The sequence below is a fragment of the Pseudophryne corroboree genome, chromosome 1 (assembly GCF_028390025.1).
Source record: "Pseudophryne corroboree isolate aPseCor3 chromosome 1, aPseCor3.hap2, whole genome shotgun sequence".
NCBI lineage: Eukaryota > Metazoa > Chordata > Amphibia > Anura > Myobatrachidae > Pseudophryne > Pseudophryne corroboree.
In genome coordinates this window covers 248,279,503-248,296,945 of record NC_086444.1, presented here as the reverse complement: position 1 = coordinate 248,296,945, position 17,443 = coordinate 248,279,503, and the positions used below count along the sequence as shown (strand labels likewise).

Here is a 17,443-nt window from a genome sequence, read left to right as displayed (position 1 = left end):
AGCTTTTTTCCCTTGCCTTTTCCTCTGGCAAGGAAGGACGATCCACGTACCTTCTTGCTTTTATTGGAACGAAATGACTGCATTTGATAATGAGGTGCCTTTTTAGTATGCTGCGGGGGGACATAAGGTAAGAAATTCGATTTACCGGCCGTAGCAGTAGAGACAAGGTCCGAGAGGCCTTCTCCAAACAACTCCTCCCCCTTGTAAGGCAACGACTCCATATGCTGCTTTGAGTCTGCATCCCCCGTCCACTGTCGGGTCCACAGGAGTCGCCTAGCAGAAATAGACATAGCATTTATTCTGGAGCTTAGTAAACAAATGTCTCTTTAAGCATCCCTCATATATAAAGCAGCATCTTTGATATGCTCTAGGGTCATTAGAATGGTATCCTTATCTAGGGTGTCAAGTTCCGTAGATAAGGAATCTGTCCATGCTGCGACAGCACTACACACCCAGGCCGATGCCATAGCCGGTCTAACGATAGTACCGGAATGTGTGTAAATGTGCTTCATGGTAACCTCCTGCTTACAATCAGCAGGATCCTTGAGGGAAGCTGTATCCTGAGAAGGCAGTGCCACCTTCTTGGATAAGCGTGTCAGCGCCTTGTCTACCTTCGGCGAAGACTCCCATCGTATCCTGTCCTTTTGTGGAAAGGGATACGCCATAAGAATCCTTTTGGGAACTTGTAGTCCCCTATCTGGAGATTCCCAAGCCTTTTCGCAGAAGTCGCTTAGTTCAAAGGAGGACTGAAAAGTGACCACAGGCTTTTTCCCTTGATACATGTGTACCCTCATGTCAGGGACAGGGGGTTCCTCAGTGATATGCAAAACCTATTTAATGGCAATAATCATGTAACGAATACCTTTCGCCACCTTTGGCTGTAATTTTGCATCCTCATAGTCGACACTAGAGTCAGTATCTGTGTCGGTATCAGTGTCAGTGATCTGGGATATGGTGCGTTTTTGAGACCCCGAAGGTCCTGGTGCCACAGGGACAGGCATGGTCTGACTACCTGACTGATCCCTAGCATCAGCCTTGTCTAATCGTTTATGCAGTAAATTTACATTTGCATTCAAAACATTCCACATATCCACCCAGTCCGGTGTCGGCGTTGCCGACGGCGACCTGACCATCATGCACTCCCCCTCCTCTTTAGGTGAGCCTTCCTCGTCAAACATGTCGACACACGTACCGACACACTTCACACACACAGGGAATCTCTTTTCTGAAGACAGGTTCCCCCTGAGGCCCCTTGGAGAGACAGTATGCCAGCACACACCCCAGCGCTATATAACCCTGGAGAAAAACACAGATTGTTTACCCAGTAGCGCTGCTTAATGTAAAAACGCCAATAATGTGCCCCCCCTCTACTTTAAAACCCCCTTTCACCGTGTGTCAAGCAGGGGAGAGTCCGGGGAGCTTCCTCTCAGCGGTGCTGTGGAGAGAAAATGGCGCTGGTGAGTGCTGAGGGAGAAGCCCCGCCCCCTCGGCGGCGGGCTTCTGTCCCCCTCAAACTTACTAAAAAATGGCGGGGGCTCTTTTATATACATGTACAGTGTCCACCTGTACATGTATATAGATTTTTGCCATAGGAGAGGTGTTTTATTGCTGCCCAGGGCGCCCCCCCTGCGCCCTTACAGTGACCGGAGTGTGTGAGGTGTATGGGAGCAATGACGCACAGCTGCGGTGCTGTGCGTTACCTCAGTGAAGCACCGAAGGCTTCTGCCGCCTGAGACGTCTTCTGTCTTCGTTTCTTCTGGCTCTGTGAGGAGAATGGCGGCACGGCTCTGGGGTGAACGCCCAGGACGAACCTGTGTTCACTCCCTCTGGAGCTAATGGTGTCCAGTAGCCGAGGAAGCAGAGCCTATCATTTAAGTAGGTCTGCTCATCTCTCCTCAGTCCCTCGATGCAGGGAGCCTGTTGCCAGCAGTGCTCCCTGAAAAAGAGAAAAAAATCCTAACAAAAATGCTTTCTAAGCAGGAAACTCAGGAGAGCTCCCTGCAGTGCACCCATTCTAAAACTGGGGTCTGGAGGAGGGGCATAGAGGGAGGAGCCAGTGCACACCCAGAGTCCAAAGTCTTTCTTAAAGTGCCCATGCCTCCTGCGGAGCCCGTCTATTCCCCATGGTCCTTACGGAGTCCCAGCATCCTCTAGGACGTTAGAGAAATATCCATGGTATGGGTATATGTTTAATTAGCCGGCTGTCGGGATCCTGGCATTCAGGATATCAATGCCGGAATCCTGACTGCTGGCAATACCGGCGCCACAGGGCTATTCCCACTCCTGGGTGTCTACGCTCGCCACCCGCTGCCGGCATACTGGAGGCCAGGATGCCACTGTCAGTATATTGATGGCCGGCATCCGCCAGAAAATCATACTGAACCCCTGCTATGTACTAAACTTATCACACAGGGATAGTGGTAGCAATAACCACTGTCTCTGCTAACTTCCCTGGTATACTGTAGGTCAGTGGTTCTCAAACTCAGTCCTCAGGACCCCACACAGTGCATGTTTTGCAGGTAAACCAGCAGGTGCACAGGTGTATTAATTACTCACAGACACATTTTAAAAGGTCCACAGGTGGAGTTAATTATGTAACTTGTGATTCTGTGAGGAGACCTGCAAAACATGCACCGTGTGGGGTCCTGAGGACCGAGTTTGAGAACCTGTGCTGTAGGTTATACCCCTTTTACACCAAAGTCCCAGATCTGAACCAGGATTTAGAACATGGTTCAAAGCCAAGTCAGACCGGGACTCCCCCCTTTTACACAGCAGTCCCCATCCGGGAACCGTTTACACTGCACCTGGGTACAGTGTCTTGTGGGACGGCGCTTAGAGATGACATCATCTCCAAGCGCCGGGAAACCCTGCAGATTGGGACTCCAGAGCATCACGCTGGGAGCAAAGCCAGCAATCTGGAAGCTGCTGTGCTGCCCTCAGCCTCCGGCTCTGCCGGGCACCAGACACGATGCTGCTGTCTAAATACACAGCATGCGCTGTGTCCCCAGCCTCAGGCGCTGCATGGCAACCAGCACGGCGCTGCTGTCTGCATAGACAGCATGCGCCGTGACCCCCAGCCTCCCGATTGCCCGCCAGACACTGCAATTCGGGAGGTCTGCCATGCTGTAAATGGCTACCAGGTCAAATGACCCAGCTCACAGATTTACACCGCCTCCTATCCCGGGTCTTATCAGTGTACAAACCTGCTCGCAAGCCAGGTTGGATTCCCGGGAAAATGGACCCGGAGTTTTGGAGAAGGACCCTTTTACACCACCTGCAATCCTGGGATTTTGTGCACTCCCATGCAAAATCCCAGAATATTTCAGGCAGTGTAAAAGGGGTATTTCAGGTTCTTGAGCCAGCCAGAGGGGATCGGAAGAACTCTCTCAGACTGTGAGTAAACCTCAATAGGCTTAATGCGGTGTACACCACCTGAAGATGGTGTAAAACTAATAGGTCCGTAATGCAAAGCTTGTCTGAGTTTTGTACATAGGGGTGAGATCTTATATAAATTATGTTTTATCCAGATAAACAATATTAACAAAGTTAATTGATAACAAGGTCAATAAAGGCATTCAATTTAGTAATAAAATATATTTGATAAACCAGTATCAATGAATACATTTGAAAATAGATCTTACATAATTTTCAATAAGAAGAAGACTGGGGTAACTGTAATAGGACACAAGTTGCAGTCACCGGTGTGTTTTAGTCTCTAGATTTAAATCAGCAAAACTGTAAAAGGGTGAACTAACCTGGTTTTGTATTTTAAATAATTACCACTTTCAATCTAGTAGCTGAAAGCACAGGGGTGCCTGCGCTTTATATGTAATGAAGGGACTGCATGAACAGTGCATGTAGGCTGGATCAACAATGATTGCTTATTCAGATGAAACATTGGTACTTTTACTATATATGGCTTGGAAGAAAGAGTACAGGTTGAGTATCCCATATCCAAATATTCCGAAATACGGAATATTCCGAAATACGGAATTTTGTGAGTGAGATAATGAAACCTTTGTTTTCTGATGGCTCAGTGTACACAGACTTTGTTTAATACACACAGTTATTAAAAATATTGTATTACATGACCTTCAGGCTGTGTGTATAAGGTGTATATGAAACATAAATGAATTATGTGAATATACATACACTTTGTTTAATACATAATGTTATTAAAAATATTGGCTAAAATAACCTTCAGGCTGTGTGTATAAGGTGTATATGAAACATAAATGCATTCTCTGCTTAGACTTGGGTCCCATCACCATGATCTCATTATGGTATGCAATTATTCCAAAATACGGAAAAATCCCATATCCAAAATACTTCAGGTCCCAAGCATTTTGGATAAGGGATACTCAACCTGTATATGGTCTTGTTTAGATGACAGCTTTATACATTTAATCATTATACAACAGTCTAATTGTAGACTTTCACAGTAACTGACCAGCACTTGAAGTTCCAAGTACCGTAAGTAGAGATGCTCTGCTACAGTAACATGCACAGTAATGACCCAGAGCCGTTCTAAGCTAGACTAATTACAATGTACAACTACTCCCATGCTTATTACCATCAGGGTGTGATTTGTAGGCTTTTCTAGAGCAGTTTCCACATACTGTATGTGTTCTGTATACAGTATCTGTAGAGCACAATATATATAACACACACATGTGCTTACACAATATTTGGGTGAAAGGTAAATCGAACACACCAAACCAAGCCTCTGCAGTACCACATGAAGTCCTTGGAGTTAACACAATGGGGTAAATTTACTAACATTCGTATTTTCCCGTTTCAGGTCAAAGTTCAATCACGAATGACATCGAAAGTGTAAAACTGCAACTTTTTGAATTTGTTACGACGGATTTACTAAGCTGCCGTATTCGGGTTTTTCTTTTGTTCCGATGTCGATGTCATTCGTGTTTTTTTTTTTTTTTTTACGGCAGTGATTAGCAAAACACTGCCGACTTTTTTACAATGAATCTCGGCCGGATCTGTGTGATCCGTGCTGGGGTTCATTTTTTTTTTTTTTAAATTAAACACTGTAAAATCCTTAAAAAAAATTGCGTGGGGTCCCCCCTCCTAAGCATAACCAGCCTCGGGCTCTTTGAGCCGATCCTGGTTGCAGAAATATGGGTAAAAAAATGACAGGGGTTCCCCCATATTTAAGCAACCAGCATCGGGCTCTGCGCCTGGTCCTGGTTCCAAAAATACGGGGGACAAAAAGAGTAGGGGTCCCCCGTATTTTTAAAACCAGCACCGGGCTCCACTAGCTGGACAGATAATGCCACAGCCGGGGGTCACTTTGATATAGTGCCCTGCGGCCGTGGCATCAAAAATCCAACTAGTCACCCCTGGCCGGGGTACCCTGGGGGAGTGGGGACCCCTTCAATCAAGGGGTCCCCCCCCCCAGCCACCCAAGGGCTAGGGGTGAAGCCCGAGGCTGTCCCCCCCCATCCAATGGGCTGCGGATGGGGAGGCCGATAGCCTTTTGTGATAATGAAAAGATATTGTTTTTAGTAGCAGTACTACAAGGCCCAGCAAGCCTCCCCCGCATGCTGGTACTTGGAGAACCACAAGTACCAGCATGCGACGGAAAAACGGGCCCGCTGGTACCTGTAGTACTACTACTAAAAAAATACCCAAAAAAAGACAAGACACACACACCGTGAAAGTAAAGATTTATTACATACATGCACACAAACATACATACATACTTACCTTATGTTCACACGCAGGTCGGTCCTCTTCTCCAGTAGAATCCAAGGGGTACCTGTTGAATAAATTCTACTCACCAGATCGCGGGTCCCAGGCTCCTCGGGGCATCCATTTGTAATCCACGTACTTGCATAAAATAAGAAAACGGAAAGCCGAGCCACGAACTGAAAGGGGCCCCATGTTTTCACATAGGACTCCTTTCCCCGAATGCCAGAAACCCTTCTCTGACTGATGTCTAAGTGGGTTTCTTCAGCCAATCAGGGAGCGCCACGTTGTAGCACTCTCCTGATCGGCTGTGTGCTCCTGTACTGTATGACAGGCGGCACACGGCAGTATTACAATGTAGCGCCTATGCGCTCCATTGTAACCAATGGTGGGAACTTTCTGCTCAGCGGTGACGTCACTTTAGGTCAACCGCAGGGCAGAAAGTTCCCACCATTGGTTACAATGGAGCGCATAGGCGCTACATTGTAACACTGCCGTGTGCCGCCTGTCATACAGTACAGGAGCACACAGCCGATCAGGAGAGTGCTACAACGTGGCGCTCCATGATTGGCTGAAGAAACCCACTTAGACATCAGTCAGAGTGGGTTTCTGGCATTCGGGGAAAGGAGTCCCATGTGAAAACATGGGGCCCCTTTCAGTTTGTGGCTCGGCTTTCCGTTTTCTTATTTTATGCAAGTACGTGGATTACAAATGGAAACCCCGAGGAGCCTGGGACCCTGGATCTGGTGAGTAGAATTTATTCAACAGGTACCCCTTGGATTCTACTGGAGAAGAGGACCGACCTGCGTGTGAACATAAGGTAAGTATGTATGTATGTTTGTGTGCATGTATGTAATAAATCTTTACTTTCACGGTGTGTGTGTCTTGTCTTTTTTGGGGTATTTTTTTAGTAGTAGTACTACAGGTACCAGCGGGCCCGTTTTTCCGTCGCATGCTGGTACTTGTGGTTCTCCAAGTACCAGCATGCGGGGGAGGCTTGCTGGGCCTTGTAGTACTGCTACTAAAAACAATATCTTTTCATTATCACAAAAGGCTATCAGCCTCCCCATCCGCAGCCCATTGGATGGGGGGGGACAGCCTCGGGCTTCACCCCTGGCCCTTGGGTGGCTGGGGGGGGGGACCCCTTGATTGAAGGGGTCCCCACTCCCACAGGGTACCCCGGCCAGGGGTGACTAGTTGGATTTTTTATGCCACGGCCGCAGGGCACTTTATCAAAGTGACCCCCGGCTGTGGCATTATCTGTCCAGCTAGTGGAGCCCGGTGCTGGTTTTAAAAATACGGGGGACCCCTACTCTTTTTGTCCCCCGTATTTTTGGAACCAGGACCAGGCGCAGAGCCCGATGCTGGTTGCTTAAATATGGGGGAACCCCTGTCAATTTTTTCCACATATTTCTGCAACCAGGATCGGCTCAAAGAGCCCGAGGCTGGTTATGCTTAGGAGGGGGGACCCCACGCAATTTATTTTAATAAAATAACAACTTTCCCACCCCTTCCCACTGATATACATGCACGGATCTCATGGATCCCTGCATGCCTATCCAATCACGGAAAAAAAAAGCAGGTCTGTTTTTTTTTAGCACTTTTTTACGAGTTGTAATTTTTCACGGCAGTGTTTGTTTGTTTTTTGCTTTGCACTTCTTAGTAAATTACCGAGATTCATACTTAAACAGCCGCGTTTTGACCGATGGTGTATTCATTCGTAATTTTTTTCTTGGACTTGCAAAAAATTACGAATGCCCTCATCACTGCCGTGATTATTGCTTAGTAAATTACCGAGATGACACTTTGATGAAAAAACGGCATCTCGGTCAAAATCGGGAGCTTAGTAAATTTACCCCAATGACTTGTGATAAAGCAATGTCACATGGATGTTAGTGCTTGTGGTGGACCATGGAGAATGGGGCTACTTACTGCCCTAGATGTTCCACAATACACACAATTCGCGCTAATAAGCAGAGTAAGGACATCAGTACTCACCATTAAGATTTCACCATGATGAAATCAGAACTTTCAGACTGTAAGCACAGAACTCAGAATTCTATACAGATATATAACGTGTACCACCTGTGTACTGTAAGGTATACAACTATATACACCGATCAGTTGCACAAAGTATTGCAGCCACCATCAGTGGGTACATAAAGCGCTGCAGAGCCGGATAACACACACACACACACACACCTGAGCAATGGCATCCGGAGCTGTCGCCGCATCTAGCGCACACATATAATTACACACCTTGGATACCAGCACTCGCTACTCAGCGCTATGGGATACACATGCTGCATTGGTGACATTGACTGCGTTATCCGGGGCTCTATAGCCTACCAGCAGAAGCTACATTTACTATAGCGGCTTATCCCGATAGGTGCTGCCCCGCACCAGGCGCCCAGCCATGGAAGAAAGTTGTATCCCGTTATTGGGGAGGCTGACAGGCAGGGCAGACATGCCGCTTCCAGGTGTGGGCAGATGGCACAGCTCAGTGTCTGCCAGGGGCAGAACGTGAGAGCTCCGGCTACTTACTGTGTGCACAAGGGATGGGCGACCGCACGTCCGGCAATGAGTAGCCTCGTCCAGGCAGCAGCAGCAGCAGAGTCACAGAGCACCGGCCCGGAGCGGGAGCACAGTCCGTGTGGGGTTAGTGCTGGGAGGGAGGAGCCGGGGAGAGCGGCAGGGCGGATGCACACACACAGCCCCTGTACAGTGTACACATACTACATACATACTGTGCGTGTAGCCGCATGTCACCGGCAGAATACCATCAGTGCACGCTTTGTGAGCCACAGGGCTAGGTAGCAGCAGGCTTCTACTGCCATCACCACATGCACTTTCTGTAAAGTTACCTATTGGTTCTATAAAGAAATTATTTTACTAGCAATCCCCTTTATAAATGCTAGTAAAAGCCTGCAATGGTATGAAGCAGTGATGACCCCTTTCTCTGGCTTTCTCACGGGAAAAGAGGGTTTACATTTATTTCCACTTCTCCCAGTTCTGCTGTTTACTGCTGTCCCCATACACCACAATGGGAACAGGGACCTCATTCACAGTAACAAATGGCAAGAAGCATAATGTAACCTTTCTGGGTGGCATTAGCCGTGTCCAGCAGAGGGGATCTAAAAAGTCTTCACTGGACTTCTCCCGATAAGAGCTGACAATTCCGATAGAAGGACTTCTGGGTTTATGACCTGAGAGCCAGGCCAGACTGGCCGTCTGGCACTTCTGGCATAAGCCAGAAGGGCCGATGGGCCGGTCTTGTCCCTTAGAGAGCCGCGTTCACACCCCCGGACTCGCTGCGCGCCCCCAGCAAGCGTCGCCATGGTAATGGGGCGTACCATGAGTCCATGCCCCCCTGACTTGCAGCACGGCCCCGTATTACGTGATCGTGCCTGGATCCCTTGCGGGTGGAATTGTGAAAAGAATCCCACCAACTCCAAGCTCCACAATGTATCACATTTTGGACTTGGAAATGTGGGCAAAACTTAAAAAAAACAGGATTTTCTGAGTTTTGGCTGCATTTTCAGCTTTTGTACATCCCACCCTCTATATGTAGAGTCATTGAACTGCTTTGACTCCAAATCCCTCTCCCTAAAAAAATGGCTAAAGGTAGTCACTAGACTAGTGTAGGATAACTGCTTTTTGGAACTTGGTAAATCCAGCAGCACAGCAACCAGAACCAGCTCTACCATTAGGCAGCTTTAGGCGGCTACCTAGGGGTGCAGAACCCTGGATGGCGCCACCAAATTCATCTAGCAAAAAACTGAAGGATGTCTCTGTATGCAGCCTCCTCCTTACTCTTGCTGCTGCTGTGAGTCTCATCAGGTACAGCCGCTGCTATCAGGCTGTACCACATAGTGAGGGTAATTCTGAGTTGACCGCAGCAGGAACTTTGTTAGCAGTTGGGCAAAACCATGTGCACTGCAGAGGAGGCAGATATAACATGTGCAGAGAGAGTTAGATTTGGGTGTGGTCAGAGCCGGATTAAGGGGGGGGGGGGGGCCCAGGGGGTCAGTACCCCGGGCCCCCCGTCATAAGGGCCCCCCTGCCGGAGCTGCTCTGCCCCGCTCTGATACAGGCAGCAACCTCCACCATCCGCCGCCAGCAGTAGCTCTCTTGGCAGCAGCGGAGGCTGGAGATTGCTGCCTGTATAAGTCCCTGACCCATGCTTCCCGTGAGGAGGGAGCTGCACACACAGCCGCGAGTGAGACATTACACACCCACTGGCAGTGCGGAATTCTCCCTCCCCAGCAGCCGGGAGTTTTTCTCCTCCCTGCTGCAGCGTGAGCCTTTCCCCCAACAGCTCCTGTTACCGGTGGCTGGCTTTGTGTGGGTGGTGGTGGTGGGGTGGTCCAAATGTTTTTTTCTCTAACGTCCTAGAGGAATGGATGCTGGGACTCCGTAAGGACCATGGGGAATAGACGGGCTCCGCAGGAGATAGGGCACTTTAAGAAAGCCTTGGGTGTGCACTGGCTCCTCCTTCTATGCCCCTCCTCCAGACCTCAGTTTTACACTGTGCCCAGAGGGAAATGGGTGCACTGCAGGGAGCTCCCCGGAGTTCTCTGCCTAGGAAGCATTTTTGTTTGGATTTTTTCTCTATTTTTTACAGGGAGCACTGCTGGCAACAGGCTCCCTGCATCGAGGGACTGAGGAGAGAGGGGCAGACCTACTTAAATGATAGGCTCTGCTTCCTCGGCTACTGGACACCATTAGCTCCAGAGGGGGTGAACACAGGTTCGTCCTGGGTGTTCACTCCCAGAGCCGCGCCGCCGTTCTCCTCACAGAGCCAGAAGAAAATAAGTCAGAAGACGTCTCAGGCGGCAGAAGCCTTCAGAGCTTTACTGAGGTAACGCACAGCACTGCAGCTGTGCGTCATTGCTCCCATACACCTCACATACTCCGGTAACTGTAAGGGTGCAGGGCGCAGGGGGGGCGCCGTGGGCAGCAATATAAACACCTCTCTGATGGCAAAAGACTATATACATGTACAGGTGGGCACTGTACATGTATATAAAAGAGCCCCCGCCATTTTTTTTATAACTTTGAGTGGGACAGAAGCCCGCCGCGGAGGGGGCGGGGCTTCTCCCTCAGCACTCACCAGCGCCATTTTCTCTCCACAGCACCGCTGAGAGGAAGCTCCCCGGACTCTCCCCTGCTTTACACACGGTGAAAGGGGGTTTTGAAGGAGAGGGGGGGGGGCACATAATTGGCGTTTTATTACTACACAGCGCTACTGGGGAAAAGCATTCTGTGTTTCTTTCCAGGGGTACAGCGCTGGGGTGTGTGCTGGCATACTCTCTGTCTCTCCAAAGGGCCTTAAAGGGGATACTGTCTTCAGAAAAAGAGTTTCCCTGTGTGGGTGAAGTGTGTCGGTACGCGTGTATCGACATGTTTGACGAGGAAGGCTCGCTTAATGTGGAGGGGGAGTGCTTGAATGTCAGGTCGCCAACACCGGACTGGGTGGATATGCTGAATGTCTTAAATGCAAATGTAAATTTACTGCATAAAAGGTTAGACAAGGCTGAAGCTAGGGATCAGTCAGGTAGCCAGACCATGCCTGTCCCTGTGGCGCCAGGACCTTCGGGGGCTCAAAAGCGCACCATATCCCAGGTCGAAGACACAGATACCGACACAGATACTGACTCTAGTGTCGACTATGAAAATGCAAAATTACAGCCGAAGGTGGCAAAGGGTATTCGTTACATGATTATTGCCATTAAAGAGGTTTTGCATATCACTGAGGAACTCCGCATGGGGTCCCTGACACGAGGGTACACATGTATAAAGGGAAAAAGCCTGAGGTCACTTTTCCGTCCTCATTTGAGCTAAGCGAATTGTGCGAAAAGGCTTGGGAATCTCCAGATAGGAGACTACAAGTTCCCAAAAGGATTCTTATGGCGTATCCCTTTCCACAAAAGGATAGGATACAATGGGAATCTTCGCCTAAAGTAGACAAGGCGCTGACACGCTTATCCAAGAAGGTGGCACTCCCTTATCAGGATACAGCTTCCCTCAAGGATCCTGCTGATCGCAAGCAGGAAATTACCATGAAGCACATTTACACACATTCAGGTACTATTGTTAGACCGGCTATGGCGTCGGCCTGGGTTTGTAGTGCTGTCGTGGCATGGGCAGATTCCTTATCTACGGAGCTTGACACCTTAGATATGGATGCCATTTTAATGACCATAGAGCATATCAGAGATGCTGCCTTGTATATGAGAGATGCTCAAATAGACATTTGTTTACTAAGCTCCACAATAAACGCTATGTCTATTTCTGCTAGGCGACTCTTGTGGACCCGACAGTGGACGGGAGACGCCGACTCAAAGCGGCATATGGAGTCATTGCCTTACAATGGGGAGGAGTTGTTTGGAGACGGCCTCTCGGACCTTGTCTCTACTGCTACGGCCGGTAAATCGAATTTTTTACCTTATGTTCCCCCGCAGCATGCTAAGAAGGTACCCCATTATCAGATGCATTCCTTTCGTTCCAATAAGAGCAAGAAGGTACGGCGATCGTCCTTTTTTGCCAGAGGTAAAGGCAAGGGAAAAAAGCTGCACGCAGCTAGTCCCCAGGAGCAGAAGTCCTCCCCTGCATCTGCAAAGTCCACCGCATGACTCTGGGGCTTCCCGGGGGGAGGCAGATCAAGTGGGGGCACGTCTTCGATTTTTCAGCCACGTCTGGGTTCACTCGCAGGTGGATCCCTGGGCATTAGAGATTGTTTCTCAGGGATACAGACTGGAATTCGAAGACATGCCTCCTTGCCGGTTTTTCAAATCGGCTCTGCCGACTTCCCCGTCAGAGAGGGATCTAGTGTTAGCTGCAATCCAAAAATTGTATATTCAACAGGTGATAGTCAAAGTTCCTCATATCCAACAAGGAGAGGGATATTACTCAACCCTGTTTGTGGTCCCGAAACCAGACGGTTCGGTCAGACCCAGTTTAAATCTAAAATCCCTGAACCTGTACTTGAAGAGATTCAAGTTCAAAATGGAATCACTCAGGGCGGTCATCGCCAGCCTGGAAGGGGGGGATTGGATGGTGTCCCTGGACATAAAGGATGCATACCTTCATGTTCCGATTTTCCCCCCTCACCAGGCGTTCCTGAGATTTGCAGTACAGGACTGTCACTACCAATTTCAGACGTTGCCGTTTGGGCTTTCCACGGCCCCGAGAATTTTCACCAAGGTAATGGCGGAAATGATGGTGCTCCTGCGCAAGCAGGGTGTCACAATTATCCCATACTTGGACGATCTCCTCATAAAGGCGAGATCTCGGGAGAAGTTGCTGGACAGTGTGTCTCTGTCCATGAAGACGTTGCAAATGCACGGCTGGATTCTCAATATACCATTTACAAATGCATCAAAGGATAACCCTGTCTCCCAGGACCAGGGTATCTCTCCTGTGGTGGTTGCACAGTGCTCACCTACTAGAGGGTCGCAGGTTCGGCATTCAGGACTGGGTCCTGGTGACCACGGACGCAAGCCTCCGAGGCTGGGGAGCGGTCACGCTAGGAAGAAATTTCCAAGGTCTCTGGTCAAATCTAGAGAATTGTCTCCACATCAACGTCCTGGAGTTGAGGGCCATATACAATGCTCTACATCAGGCGGAGGAATTGCTTCGGGACAAACCGGTTCTGATTCAGTCGGACAATGTCACGGCAGTGGTTCATGTAAACCGCCAAGGCGGAACAAGGAGCAGAGTGGCCATGGCAGAAGCGACCAGGATTCTACGCTGGGCGGAAGGCCATGTAAGCGCACTATCAGCAGTGTTCATCCCGGGGGTGGACAACTGGGAGGCGGACTTCCTCAGCAGGCACGACCTGCATCTGGGAGAGTGGGGACTTCATCAAGAAGTCTTCGCACAGATCACGGGTCGGTGGGGACTGCCTCAGATAGACATGATGGCATCCCGTCTCAACAAAACGCTAAAGCGGCATTGCGCCAGGTCAAGAGACCCTCAGGCGGTAGCGGTAGACGCTCTGGTGACACCTTGGGTGTTCAGATCGGTCTATGTGTTTCCTCCTCTACCTCTTATACCCAAGGTGTTGAGAATAATAAGAATAAGCAGGGTTAGAACAATCCTCATTGTTCCAGATTGGCCACGGAGGACTTGGTATCCGGAGCTGCAAGAGTTGCTCACAGAAGATCCGTGGCCTCTTCCTCTAAGGCAGGACCTGCTGCAGCAGGGGCCCTGTCTGTTCCAAGACTTACCGCGGCTGCGTTTGACGGCATGGCGGTTGAACGCCGGATCCTAGCGGAAAAAGGGATTCCGGAAGAGGTCATTCCTACCCTGATCAAGGCTAGGAAGGACGTGACATCGAAACATTATCACCGTATATGGCAAAAATATGTTTCTTGGTGTGAGGCCAGAGCTGCTCCTACGGAGGAGTTCCATTTGGGCCGTCTACTTCACTTCCTTCAAACAGGAGTGAATTTGGGCCTTAAACTTGGGTCCATAAAGGTCCAAATTTCGGCCTTATCCATTTTCTTTCAAAGAGAATTGGCCTCTCTTCCTGAAGTACAGACTTTTGTTAAGGGGGTGCTGCATATTCAGCCTCCTTTTGTACCTCCGGTGGCGCCTTGGGATCTTAACGTGGTATTACGTCTCCTCAAGTCCCCTTGGTTTGAACCACTCAAAACAGTGGAGTTGAAATACCTCACTTGGAAAGTGGTCATGTTGTTGGCATTAGCTTCGGCAAGGCGTGTTTCAGAATTGGCGGCTTTATCACATAAAAGCCCATACCTGGTTTTTCACGTGGATAGGGCGGAGTTGAGGACTCGTCCTCAATTTCTGCCAAAAGTGGTCTCATCTTTTCATATGAACCAACCTATTGTCGTGCCTGTGGCTTCACAGGACTTGGAGGATTCCGAGTCCCTTGATGTGGTCAGGGCTTTGAAGATTTATGTGACCAGAACAGCTAGGATCAGGAAGACTGAGGCTCTGTTTGTTCTGTATGCGGCCAACAAGGTTGGCGCTCCTGCTTCAAAGCAGACTATTGCTCGCTGGATCTGTAACACGATTCAGCAGGCGCATTCTACGGCAGGATTGCTATTGCCTAAATCGGTGAAGGCCCATTCCACTAGGAAGGTGGGCTCTTCTTGGGCGGCTGCCCGAGGGGTCTCGGCATTACAGTTGTGCTGAGCAGCTACTTGGTCGGGGTCAAACACCTTTGCAAAGTTCTATAAGTTTGATACCCTGGCTGAGGAGGACCTCCTGTTTGCTCAATCAGTGCTGCAGAGTCATCCGCACTCTCCCGCCCGTTTGGGAGCTTTGGTATAATCCCCATGGTCCTTAGGGAGTCCCAGCATCCTCTAGGACGTTAGAGAAAATAGGATTTTACTTACCGGTAAATCTATTTCTCGTAGTCCGTAGAGGATGCTGGGCGCCCGTCCCAAGTGCGGACTTCTTCTGCATGACTTGTATATAGTTATGGCTTACATAAGGGTTATGTTGTAGTTTTATCGGTTGGACCGAGGCTAAGTTGTTGTTCATACTATTAACTGGGTAGTTTATCACAAGTTATATAGTGTGATTGGTGTGGCTGGTATGAATCTCGCCCTTGGATTTACAAAAATCCTTCCTCAAACTGTCCATCTCCTCTGGGCACAGTTTCCCTAACTGAGGTCTGGAGGAGGGGCATAGAGGGAGGAGCCAGTGCACACCCAGAATCCAAAGCTTTCTTAAAGTGCCCTATCTCCTGCGGAGCCCGTCTATTCCCCATGGTCCTTACGGAGTCCCAGCTTCCTCTACGGACTACGAGAAATAGATTTACCGGTAAGTAAAATCCTATTTTTTCAATGGCCGTGGTCCTACGGCCGGCATTCGTAGCCCCACCTCCTCCTGGCTGTATGCTGCAATTCAGTGTGCACACAGTTTGTGTTCTATATGTATGTGTGTTTGTGTGTATATGTATTTGTGTATATGTTCTATTTGTGTATATTTTCCATATGTGCATATGTGTTTTATGTGTATGTATTTGTGTGTATGTGGGGGTGTATGCATTTGTGTGTGTGTGTGTGTGTGTGTGTGTGTGTGTGTGTGTGTGTATGTATGTATATATATATATATATATATATATATATATACACACAAGGGAAGTCCCACACTCTCACCCAACACAGATAGCGGCTGGGGTGCCAATCAAAGCCTGGCCCAATCAGGAGTCAGACTTATAGTACAATACAGAGTTCCTCCACATACGGTGGAAGAACGTTAGCACTCTCCAGACTTGCGTAATTAGTATAAATGTAATACCACTTACAGAGGATAGTGATGAGTATATCGTTGCTTGCTTTCGTCGTACCTGCTCCTGCTTGAATCTTCTTTCTCTTAGTGGAGGGTTTAAGGTCAAATTGTCACCGGTAACTGTGCTGTTACTAAGAAAACCACTCTTCTTTCTTACTCTAGCGATAGGGTTCAAGGATGCACTAAGTAAAGCTTTTTATTGGTAACAATATTTCCATTAACAATTACAGTTTAGTGTTTGTAACATATAAATTGGAAACAACTCAGGAAATAGAATATTAGTATACTTAATGCAACACACTTACTTGGGTAAGCAAAACAACAGTTTGATCATTTTACAATGTAATATTTCCCTTGAAGAAAAGTTACATGCGACAGGTTGTTCCCAAGTGTACACTATTGTTTCTATACCATTCACTAATGCGGATATCCTTAAATTTCACTAAGGGTCAATACTGCGCAGTTAATGGGTTTTTTAAATGGCCATAACGTTGGTGCACATGAAGTTCTTATCCGTTAGCAATTTCCGGTATGCTATATAGCTAGAATGCATTTGTATCTGAAGTACGAACTACTATCCGCTAAATCCTTTTCTTGAATTAACTGAAATTAGTTAATTTGTACTCCACAAGGTAAATAAATGTGTTATCAGGGGTGGCTGGACTATATTCCGCGGTGCTTGGTTTATCCCTGGCTGACCTTCACCTGTGATAGAACTAGCTGCATTCAATGGTGCGACCACTCATTAGATACTGCATGGAATTAATGATAGTAATCTCTGTTATATTCCACAGCTTATAATATACAGATGATAGTTCTCCTGTCTCAAATCCAGATGCCCCAAATGTGAGAAGACGGACTTATACTGTGACTAATCTCGATGCCTGCACTGTAGATGAGGTAAGTCCAACTCTGGACAAAGTTCACTTAATACACTTGGTTGACTGACTTTTATTATAAGAACTGCTCCTTATACCCAATTGAGAGGCTAGCTGTATGTGCTACGGTGAGTTACTTCAGTAAATCCCCTTCAGCGGGTGTCCGCAGGGTAATGATGTATAGGGTAGTTGTCACGATCCGGGTATCTGGACGCTATTACTTACCCTTCAGATGCCTCCTAAGGCTGGCTCAGCGTTCCAGGACCGGATCCCGCTGTTCCTGAGTTTCCACATGCAGAATGTCAGAGTGGTGATTTCATCAGCCGCGGCCTCCGCTGTGCCCGCGTGGTTAAATGTGCGCTTGTCAGTCTGGCGTCTCCTGTCTCCTGTGGCCGGCGTCGCCATTACTGTTTCAATTCTCACATGGATTACAAACCAAACTTCCCTCCAAGTGTCTGCATGGGCGCAGCCATCTTGGATTTTGTCATCTGATTATTTCCACCAATCTGCTGTCTGTATTGTTGATTTGCATAATTGCCTAGCCAACCCCTTCCTTGCTGCAGGTATAAGTATGCTGTGCCTGAGCAAGGAAG

General features: G+C 48.4%; 1 protein-coding gene across 1 annotated transcript in view; it reads right to left on the bottom strand.

Annotated features, from left to right (window-relative positions):
• TNFAIP8 (TNF alpha induced protein 8) overlaps positions 1 to 8,431 on the bottom strand; it is a 229,263-nt gene extending 220,832 nt beyond the window's left edge. The window contains exon 1 of the mRNA XM_063964184.1: positions 8,251 to 8,431. Coding sequence (XP_063820254.1) covers position 8,251 — 1 coding nt within the window. The 5' untranslated portion in view covers positions 8,252 to 8,431. The remainder of the gene's footprint in view (positions 1 to 8,250) is intronic.
• Between the last annotated feature and the right edge of the window lie 9,012 nt (positions 8,432 to 17,443).